General features: G+C 35.7%; 1 protein-coding gene across 1 annotated transcript in view; it reads right to left on the bottom strand.

Moving 5' to 3' along the window:
* Nucleotides 1–6,751: 6,751 nt before the first annotated feature.
* The window catches only part of ROBO3 (roundabout guidance receptor 3), a 255,098-nt gene continuing 249,766 nt past the window's right edge, over nt 6,752–12,083 (bottom strand). The window contains exon 28 of the mRNA XM_053690485.1: nt 6,752–7,697. Coding sequence (XP_053546460.1) covers nt 7,686–7,697 — 12 coding nt within the window. The 3' untranslated portion in view covers nt 6,752–7,685. The remainder of the gene's footprint in view (nt 7,698–12,083) is intronic.

The raw sequence follows: 12,083 nt of genomic DNA, 5'->3' as shown, positions 1-12,083 counted from the left end.
AATAGGATTTTTCCTACCCTAATTCCAATTGGCTGATAGGATTCTATTAGCCAATCAGAGTTGAAGGGACGCCATCTTGGATGACGTCACTTAAAGGAACCTTCATTCTTCAGTCGCCGTCAGATGGAAGAGGATGCTCCGCATCGGATATCTTCAAGATGGACCCACTCCGCTCCGGATGGAAGAAGATAGAAGATACCACCTGGATGAAGACTTCTGCCGGTCTGGATGTCCTCTTCTAGCCGGATTGGATGAAGACTTCTGCCCCTCTGGAGGTCCACTTGTGCCTGGCTGGGTGAAGACGGCTCAAGGTAGAGAGATCTTCAAGGGGGTAGTGTTAGTTTTTTTAAGGGGCGATTGGGTGGGTTTTAGAGTAGGGTTGGGTGTGTGAGTGGTGGGTTTTAATGTTGTTGGGGGGTATTGTATTTTTTTTTACAGGTAAAAGAGCTGATTACTTTGGGGCAATGCCCAACAAAAGGCCCTTTTAAAGGCTATTTGTAATTTAGTATAGGGTAGGGAATTTTATTATTTTGGGGGGCTTTTTTTATTTTATTAGGGGGATTAGATTAGGTGCAATAAGTTTAAAAAACTTGTAATTATTTTTTTATTTTCTGTAATTTAGTGGTTGCTTTTTTTGCTTTAGTTTATTTTATTTATTGTAATTAATTGTAGGTAATTCATGTAATTAATTTAATGATAGTGTACTGTTAGGTGTAATTGTAATTTAGGTTAGGATTTATTTTACAGGTAATTTTGTACTTATTTTAACTAGGTAGCTATTAAATAGTTAATAACTATTTAATAACTATTGTACCTAGTTAAAATAAATACAAAGTTGTCTATAAAATAAAAATAAATCCTAAGATGGCTACAATGTAACTATTATTTATATTGTAGCTATCTTAGGGTTTATTTTACAGGTAAGTATTTAGTTTTAAATAGGAATAATTTAATTAATTGTATTAATTTTATTTAGATGTATTTAAATTATATTTAAGTTAGGGGGTGTTAAGGTTAGACTTAGGTTTAGGGGTTAATAAATGTATTATAGTGGCGGCGACGTTGGCAGCGGCAGATTAGGGGTCAATACATTTAATATAGTTGTGGCGACATGGGGGGGCAGATTAGGGGTTAATATATAAAATGTAGGGTTCTAACAAGTAATGAATAAAATGTAGGGTTCGGCGATGTTGGGGGCATCAGATTAGGGGTTCATAAGTATAATGTAGGTGTTGGCGGTGTCCGGAGCAGCAAATTAGGGGTTAATAATATAATGCAGTTGGGCGGCGGTGTCCGGAGCGGCAGATTAGGGGTTAATAAGTGTAAGATTAGGGGTGTTTAGACTCTGGGTTCATGTTAGGGTGTTAGGTATAGACATAAAATTCCTTTCCCCATAGGAAACAATGGGGCTGTGTTAGGAGCTGAACGCTGCTTTTTTGCAGGTGTTAGTTTTTTTTCCAGCCGATTCTGCCCCATTGTTTCCTATGGGGAAATCGTGCACGAGCCCGTTCAGCCAGCTTACCGCTGACTTAAGCAGTGCTGGTATTGAGGTGAGATGTGGAGCTTAATTTTGCTCAACGCTCACTTTTCTGAGGCTAACGCCGGCTTGCAGAAAACTCAGTATACCAGCGTTGTCTTAAGTGAGCGGTGAGAAAAAAAGGCTCGTTAGCACTGCACACCATTACTGACAAAAACAAATGGATCATCATAACGCCAACATTCAACATACAATCCAAAACAAATAAAATGTTATGTCAATCTAGTATTAAAAACAGCATATGCTCATGCTCACAAATTCATTTTGTCATTTTTTTTTGCACATTCGTAAAAAAATGTTTTCCATCAAATTGGAAAACTAACGCCTAGATTTAGAGTTTGGCGTTAGCCGTCAAAACCAGTGTTAGAGGCTCCTAACGCTGGTTTTGGGCTACCGCAGGAATTTAGAGTCAGCCAGGAAAGGGTCTAGCGCTCACTTTCCAGCCGCGACTTTTCCATACCGCAGATACCGCTACGCCATTTGCGTATCCTATCTTTTCAATGGGATCTTTCTAACGCTGGTATTTAGAGTCTTGGCTGAAGTGAGCGTTAGAAATCTAACGACAAGACTCCAGCTGCAGAAAAAAGCCAGGAGTTAAGAACTTTCTGGGCTAACGCCGGTTCATAAAGCTCTTAACTACTGTGCTCTAAAGTACACTAACACCCATAAACTACCTATGTACCCCTAAATTGAGGTCCCCCCACATCGCCGCCACTCTATTAAAAGATTTTAACCCCTAATCTGCCGACCGCACACCGCCGCCACCTATGTTATCCCTATGTACCCCTAATCTGCTGCCCCTAACACTGCCGACCCCTATATTATGTTTATTAACCCCTAATCTGCCGCCCCCAACGTCGCCTCCACCTACCTACAATTATTAACCCCTAATCTGCCGACCGGACCTCGCCGCTACTCTAATAAATGTATTAACCCCTAAAGCTAAGTCTAACCCTAACCCTAACAACCCCCTAAATTAAATATAATTTAAATCTAATTAAATAAATTAACTCTTATTAAATAAATTATTCCTATTTAAAGCTAAATACTTACCTGTAAAATAAATCCTAATATAGCTACAATATAAATTATAATTATATTGTAGCTATTTTAGGATTAATATTTATTTTACAGGTAACTTTGTATTTATTTTAACCAGGTACAATAGCTATTAAATAGTTAATAACTATTTAATAGTTACCTAGTTAAAATAATTACAAAATTACCTGTAAAATAAATCCTAACCTAAGTTACAATTAAACCTAACACTACACTATCAATAAATTAATTAAATAAAATACCTACAATTATCTACAATTAAACCTAACACTACACTATCAATAAATTAATTAAATACAATACCTACAAATAAATACAATTAAATAAACTAACTAAAGTACAAAAAATAAAAAAGAACTAAGTTACAAAAAATAAAAAAATATTTACAAACATTAGAAAAAGATTACAACAATTTTAAGCTAATTACACCTACTCTAAGCCCCCTAATAAAATAACAAAGCCCCCCAAAATAAAAAAATGCCCTACCCTATTCTAAAATACAAATAGAAAAGCTCTTTTACCTTACCAGCCCTTAAAAGGGCCTTTTGCGGGGCATGCCCCAAAGAATTCAGCTCTTTTGCCTGGAAAAAAAACATACAATACCCCCCCAACATTACATCCCACCACCCACATACCCCTAATCTAACCCAAACCCCCCTAACTAAGCCCCTGAAGATCTTCCTACCTTATCTTCACCACGCCGGGTATCACCGATCGGTCCAGGCTCCGATGTCTTGATCCAAGCCCAAGCGGGGGCTGAAGACGTCCATCCTCCGGCTGAAGTCTTGATCCAAGCCCAAGCGGGGGCTGAAGACGTCCATCCTCCGGCTGAAGTCTTGATCCAACCGGCGGCTGAAGAAGTCCATCATCGGGCAGAAGTCTTCATCCTATCCCGGCAGAAGAGGAGATCCGGACCGGTAGACATCTTCATCCAAGCGGCATCTTCTATCTTCTTCTATCCGATGACGAGCGGCTCCATCCTCTTCTTCCAACGTCCTAACACAGAATGAAGGTTCCTTTAAGGGACGTCATCCAAGATGGCGTCCCTCGAATTCCGATTGGCTGATAGGATTCTATCAGCCAATCGGAATTAAGGTAGGAAAATTCTGATTGGCTGATGGAATCAGCCAATCAGATTCAAGTTTAATCCGATTGGCTGATCCAATCAGCCAATCAGATTGAGCTCGCATTCTATTGGCTGATCGGAACAGCCAATAGAATGCGAGCTCAATCTGATTGGCTGATTGGATTAGCCAATCGGATTGAACTTGAATCTGATTAGCTGATTCCATCAGCCAATCAGAATTTTCCTACCTTAATTCCAATTGGCTGATAGAATCCTATCAGCCAATCAGAATTCGAGGGACGCCATCTTGGATGACGTCCCTTAAAGGAACCTTCATTCTGTTTTAGGACGTCGGAAGAAGAGGATGGATCCGCGCCGGAGGTCTTGAAGATGGAGCCGCTCGTCATCGGATGGAAGAAGATAGAAGATGCTGCTTGGATGAAGATGTCTACCGGTCCGGATCTCCTCTTCTGCCCGGATAGGATGAAGACTTCTGCCCGATGATGGACTTCTTCAGCCGCCGCTTGGATCAAGACTTCAGCCGGAGGATGGACGTCTTCAGCCCCCGCTTGGGCTTGGATTAAGACATCGGAGCCTGGACGGACCGGTGATACCCGGCGTGGTGAAGATAAGGTAGGAAGATCTTCAGGGGCTTAGTGTTAGGTTTATTTAAGGGGGGTTTGGGTTAGATTAGGGGAATGTGGGTGGTGGGTTGTAATGTTGGGGGGGTATTGTATGTTTTTTTTTCCAGGCAAAAGAGCTGAATTCTTTGGGGCATGCCCCGCAAAAGGCCCTTTTAAGGGCTGGTAAGGTAAAAGAGCTTTTCTATTTTTATTTTAGAATAGGGTAGGGAATTTTTTTATTTTGGGGGGCTTTGTTATTTTATTAGGGGGCTTATAGTAGGTGCAATTAACTTAGTTCTTTTTTATTTTTTGTACTTTAGTTAGTTTATTTAATTGTATTTATTTGTAGGTATTGTATTTCATTAATTTATTGATAGTGTAGTGTTAGGTTTAATTGTAGATAATTGTAGGTATTTTATTTAATTAATTTATTGATAGTGTAGTGTTAGGTTTAATTGTAACTTAGGTTAGGATTTATTTTACAGGTAATTTTGTAATTATTTTAACTAGGTAACTATTAAATAGTTATTAACTATTTAATAGCTATTGTACCTGGTTAAAATAAATACAAAGTTGCCTGTAAAATAAATATTAATCCTAAAATAGCTACAATATAATTATAATTTATATTGTAGCTATATTAGGATTTATTTTACAGGTAAGTATTTAGCTTTAAATAGGAATAATTTATTTAATAAGAGTTAATTTATTTCGTTAGATTTAAATTATATTTAATTTAGGGGGGTGTTAGGGTTAGGGTTAGACTTAGCTTTAGGGGTTAATACATTTATTAGAGTAGCGGCGAGGTCCGGTCGGCAGATTAGGGGTTAATAATTGTAGGTAGGTGGCGGCGACGTTGGGGGCAGCAGATTAGGGGTTAATAAATATAATATAGGGGTCGGCGGTGTTAGGGGCAGCAGATTAGGGGTTCATAGGGATAACGTAGGTTGCGGCGGTGTACGGAGCGGCAGATTAGGGGTTAAAAAAAATATGCAGGAATCAGCGATAGCGGGGGCGGCAGATTAGGGGTTAATAAGTGTAAGGTTAGGGGTGTTTAGACTCGAGGTTCATGTTAGGGTGTTAGGTGCAGACTTAGGAAGTGTTTCCCCATAGGAAACAATGGGGCTGCGTTAGGAGCTGAACGCTGCTTTTTTGCAGGTGTTAGGTTTTTTTTCAGCTCAAACTGCCCCATTGTTTCCTATGGGGGAATTGTGCATGAGCACGTTTTTGAAGCTGGCCGCGTCCGTAAGCACCGCTGGTATTGAGAGTTGCAGTGGCGGTAAATTATGCTATACGCTCCCTTTTTGGAGCCTAACGCAGCCCTTCTGTGAACTCTAAATACCAGCGGTATTTAAAAGGTGCGGGGGAAAAAAAGCCAGCGTTAGCTACGCGGGTCGTTACCGACAAAACTCTAAATCTAGCCGTATGAGATCAAACTCCTTGCCAAATTTCATGAATACTGATGTATGGTTTTTGCTCTACCTTTGTGTAAAAATCTTTTATATGGCCATACTAAAAAATGTATTTATCCTAATATCTCTAATAGTAATAAACTAAATTGGCAAAAATGTTTAGCAATCCTGTGGGTCAGATTACAAGTGGAGTGGTATTTAACGTTCCTGCTCACACGCTAACTCCTCTAGAAGTAAGCTTTTTGCATTCGTCGCGTACCACTTGTATTGCAGGTTAAAAGTAAAACGTTTTGTGCGATGCGAGCAAAAAGCAGAAATTAGGATAACTTCAATTGCATTCAAGTGTTCGTGTTTACTTTCAACTTGTAATACCAGCGCTACACCCCACGCATGCAAACACCCGCAATAAACCAGCTTTCCCTTGCGCATAAGTTTTTTTTTTCTTAAAATATGCACTACCATGCTGGCATGATTAGGCTCCAATATATTATTTAATAAACACCTTGTTTTTATTTCATCAACATTATCTCTTAAATTGTAGGCCTTAAAATTGTATTTTAAAATTACCTCCATATCATGCATATGTTCATGAATGTGTTGCACTGAAGGGTGAGGGAAGGTAATGTTTATATAATAATGTAATTCTTTTTTTATAATGAAAATATTTAAAACATAAATCTCTTTATAGCTTTAATGCACTATTATGTCTGCCATGCTTCTTTGCAAATGTGCTTCTTAGGGATGTTCCGCTGACTCAATGACAAATAATATTTTTTATCTTACTAACACCATGACTACATGACTAAGTATACATTGTAATGTGTGTGTGTGTATATATATATATATATATATATATATATACACACACAGTATAAATATATATATATATAATGCATATATAATCAAATATATAATAAATAATTTAAATAATTAAATTTAAAAAACTTAATAAATAATAAGTTAAACCAAACTAAAGGGAAATACAGAGATATTTGATTAAATATATATTTAAGTTTGAGGAAACACGTGCCCAACACAATAAAAAAAAAAAAACTTTTGAATGTTTAGCAAAAATCTTTATTTGTAGCATACAAAATTAATTTCCTATCTATCATAAGGGCAACCGACAAATTTTACCTTAAAATTAGTAGATTGCAACTTATGGTAGCGTAATGTTTTTGAAGACATAGCTGTCCGTCATATGCCAGCATCAATCAAGGTCTTACATTACTCATCACATACTTGAAAATAAGAGCTTTTTTTCCAGCCATGGTCGGTTGAAGGGTTTAACCGGGCAATATCTGTTGTAGGGTCCCTGATTTTGAAAATCTTAATTATTAACCTATGAATGAAGAGGAAGTCTAAATCCGCAAAATTAATTTTGGACCATGGCAATGCAGAAGTTTTACTTTACAAAAGACATGGTGTCTGTAATCCATCATTTTGGTTGCAACGTCCCAAGGAGAAAATGGTTCAGCCATACAAGTTCAGCGAAATGTTCTTCATGGTGTGATGACTATTTTTTGTCTTTGAAATTAGGAAGTTACAAAAGCCCCCAAAAACTCCAGGTACTCCACTTCAAGATGTTGGCTTTCTTGGTTTTTCAGTCTGTGAAGGGACAGCATGCAACACAGCCTTGTGCTTTTTTTCCAATAACTTTCTTTATATGCAAGAGTGCAATCAATATACTTGCTATAAAATCTTGGCACATTCAAAACAGCAACAACTTAATATACAACTTGTTTTTTTTAATTATCGTTTATAAATATAGTACATTTCCTGGATTTCAGAAACACCTGATTCCAAGAAATCGGCATATTTACATGTAAAAAAATGGGGAACGTCAAAGTCCAGGATAAGTCATAAATAAGTAATAAATGCAAAATACTTGTACAGTTTTAAAGTGTCTTTTTGATGAACTATCTTCTTGAACAATATCTTGGCAGAAGAGTTTAATCAACATAATTGTTTATCTTGTTACAGTTTCTTCATCTCTTTTCCTGTTGGAAAAAAAAAAGAGAAAATAGGATTAATTATCCTATTTCATAAAACAGAATGTTTGTTTCAAATTCTCACAACAGATCTACAGATGTAGAAAATTAGACATGTGTGGGCTGAATACATTTTCACTTTTTTAGAAGTTAAAGGTACATACACTCATACATTCTATGGACTTAATTACATTATGGATTTTAAGAAAGGACCACTAAATACAGTCAAATTGAATAACTGACAAATACACATTAAAAAGGCAATACAATAGCACTTACTTTGAATTTGAAATGATCAGTACAATATTTTCTGCCAACTTTAAAAATGAATCCAATTTTCCCTCACTCTGTATCATGTGACAGCCATCAGCCAATCACAAAATGCATATACATATATACTGAGCACTTTTGCACATGCTCAGTATGAGCTGGAGCCTCAGAAAGGGTGCATAATAAAAAAAACTGTGAACGTTTTGATAATAGAAATATATTGGAAAGGTCTTTTAAATTGCATGTCTTATTTGAATCATGAAACTTTAATTTTGACTTTAGTGGTCCTTTTAGGGTTTACTGCAGCTAAAACATATTATCACAAGTTTAAATCTGGCCTTTTGTCTTTTTTATATTTTAACTTTTATTTTTTGTAATGCCAACCTGGTTTATTTTCATTTTTATCATCTATGCTTTTGTGAAAGAAAGTCTAAAAAAGATAGATTGATTATAAAGTCTCAGACAAATAAATACACAGTGAAATAAAGAGATGGACACTGCAGGGCTGAAATACATCTGTCAAAAATCCAGTCACAGTACAAAAGACAAAAAAACACACAAATATTTCTCCTTAAGTAAAAAAAGAAAGAAAATGCCTCAGTGTGAATGTCTTCTAGCTGATCATATTTCTCTATCTTGATATTTGATTCCTTCTTTCTTTTCTCATGCTGCTATGCCCTGAGATAGATGGGTTCTTCTGAGTATCTTTGAAGCTTGGTTGTTGAGATTTTAATGAAGATGTAAAAGGTATTTTCATTTGTGAAAAGCATTTAGAAACCTGAGTAGATTTAAGGCATCCCCAGGCAAAGAGTATGAAGTGTGTAACCAAATCTGACACTGAGAACCTTCCTACATGACTGACCAAAAGGCATCCAACTACAGTAAAAAAAATGTATCCCACTCAGTTACAGGTCTCAAAAGTGCAAGGGGAAGTATCACTAAAGCATACAAATACAATATATATGAACCTATAAATCTTTATTTAGAAAAAAGATGATTCTGTAGTCTGCTCATACAAAATTTGTTGTCATTGTTTTCTTGATGATATTCAGCTGTTCTGGCAATTTCCACTAGTCTCATAGGGGCCGATTTATCAAGGGCCAAATGGCCCCTGATGCACCTGTTTCTGCACAAGCCTTCAGGCTCGCTGGAAACAGTAGTTATGAAGCGGCGGTATTAAAGACTGCTGCTCCTTAACTGGTCTGCTGCCTCTGAGGCTGCGGACATCAATCCGCTCAATCCTATACGATCGGGTTGATTGACACCCCCTGCTAGCGCGGCAATGCACAAGCAGTTTACTAGAACTGCTTGTGCAATGTTAAATGCCGACAGCGTATGCTTTCGGCATTCAGTGATGTCTGATGGACATGATACGCTACAGCGTATCATGTCCGCCAGACTTTGCTAAATCGGCCCCATAGTCTCAAACAAGTATAAAATATTGGCAGACAAGTTATAAATCGGGCATTTTCCTATAATTACCTGACAGGTGTAATATAGTCAACTTTTTTCACCACTGATAATCAGCAAACAAATTCTAACCAAAATGCAGAAGTTATTAAAAGTAAGAACATATTTTCAAAAGAAAGACCACAATAAATCCTTTCATAAATCATCAGTGCTGATTCTAATAATCAGAATTTCTATGTGAAGTGTTTGTTGTTGTATTTTCATATTCAAACTCATTAAAATCCATTTTAAAAATGCCAAGATAATCTTGATAGCTTGTACGTTCTCTTATTTTACAGTTCAGATACAAGGGACAATTCCCCATCTTGTTTCTTTCATCATTAAAGGACCAGTCAACACAGTAGATTTGCATAATCAACAAATGCAAGATAACAAGACAATGCAATAGCATTTAGTCTGAACTTCAAGTGAATAGTAGATTTTTTTTCTGACAATTTTAAAAGTTATGTCTTTTTCCACTCCCCCTGTACCATGTGACAGCCATCAGCCAATCACAAATGCATACACGTACCATGTGACAGCCATCAGCCATTCACAAATGCATACACACTTATTCTTGCACATGCTCAGTAGGAGCTGGTGACTCAGAAAGTTTCAATATAAAAAGACTGTGCACATTTTGTTAATTGAAGTAAATTGGAAAGTTGTTTAAAATGGCATGCTCTATCTGAATAATGAAAGTTTAATTTTGATTGAGTGTCCCTTTAATTCATTATATAGTGTGTGCAATGTAAAGATACTGTTCTCTGTAAAAATTAAATTTGTATGTGTTTCAAAAGATAATTCCTTGCTGTTCACACATATTCTTAGTTCACATTTATAAATCTCAATGTTTTTTTAACAAAAGAAAAACAAAACTATAACTCAATCATACAATTCAGACTACAAAGCTTATACACAAATTAAATTAAGTGCTTAACAGGGTATCTTTTGTATCCATGAAGGTATCTGAACATACAGTGCATGCAATAACACCAGTTTCTACTTTTGCATGTTTTGTATTGTGTGTTTAACTAGCTTTTACTGTTACATCATTTTCTAATGGGAGTTTTTTTTCTAATCCAGGCTGCAGCTTTTCTTATGGATTAGAATGGTTTAGAAAATTAAGCAAAAATAAAAAAAATCACATGAGTTGCTATATAATGTTTTCATATGAGAATTCTTGGAACCGATTGCAAAAGGAGTAGAGCATGCAAGTTTTCATTTAAAGGGATAGGAAAGTCAAAATTAAACGTGCATGATTCAGATAGAGAATGTAATTTTAAGACACTTTTAAATTCACTTCTATTTTCAAATGTGCCTCGTTCTCTTAGTATCCCTTGTTAAAAAATGAATATGCACATATCATACACTAGTGGGAGCTGCTGCTAATGGGTGCCTGCACACATTTGTCTCTTGTGAGTGGATAACTGGATGTGTTCAGCTAGCTGCCAGTAGTGCAATGCTGTCCCTTCAGCAATGGATAACAAGAGAATTAAGCAAATTTGATAATAGAAGTAAATTGCAAATTTGTTTAAAATTGTATGTTCTATCTGAATCATAAAAGAAAATGTTGTGGCTTACTATCCCTTTAAATCATGAAAAGATTGTGGCTAATGTATATCTTTAAAGATTAGCAACATAGGTTGAATCTAGGAAGCAATAGCTAATGTGTGTGTCTGTTACTGACTCCGATTATGTGCATTAAAATCCTAATTAAAAATAACAACATAAATTCCTAGGTCTTGATTGTAAATTATGCCTGTGATCTCTGATGATTTATATTAAAAAAACTAATCAAAATTGCTTGTAAGCTCTAATATGCTTATTATATTATCTTTTTCTAATTACAGCACAAATCATTTTTTATTTTTTTTTTGTTCCTGGTCAGATCCGTTATGAGATCCATTAATTTTCTTCATGGATAAACTATGGGCCAGATTACAAATGGAGAGGTAGTTTGCACTCGCGTTTGAGCGTTAAAACTGCTAGAAGTAATTTTTTGACACTCAAAGATTTGCGCTCGTATTACGAGTTGGAAGTAAAAAGTTTGTGCTCTCGCATTCGCAAAGTCACATTAAAAAAGAGACTTTGAGAAATAACGAACGCAAAATCGCATTCCCCCAAAGACTTCAATGGAGCCGAAAAAGCGCAACATAAAAAGATTATATTGCATATTTCATAATCCAATGTTCTGCAAATAGCAGAATATGTTCTTATTATAGCGAAAGATATTTAAATATATACCTGATAGTTTTTTGCACAAATATATATTTATACATGTATATATATATATATATATTTCATAATACATAAAACATTCTGCTATGCAGAACATTGGAATGTATAATATTTGCAGTAAACACATATTTAAAACCTTTATTAAATATGAATATTGCATAAATATGATTTTACATGTTTTCATCTACTTGATTGCATCTGTAAATACATATACTAGGGATGGGCGAATGTGTAAATTTCCGAATTTCGAATGTTAGAACGAATTTTATTACCGAAATTTGAATTATAAATCCGAATGTTGATAAGAACGAATATTCTTAAAAATTCTATAATCGAATGCTATTTACAGTTTTCGAATGTCACTTTCGAATTCGAATGTTTATAATTATATCCAATGTCCACATTCGAAATTTCAAATTTAACATTCTATTTAAC

This window comes from Bombina bombina, chromosome 8 (assembly GCF_027579735.1).
Source record: "Bombina bombina isolate aBomBom1 chromosome 8, aBomBom1.pri, whole genome shotgun sequence".
Classification (NCBI taxonomy): Eukaryota; Metazoa; Chordata; class Amphibia; order Anura; family Bombinatoridae; genus Bombina; species Bombina bombina.
This window is presented reverse-complemented; position numbering and strand designations above follow the sequence as displayed.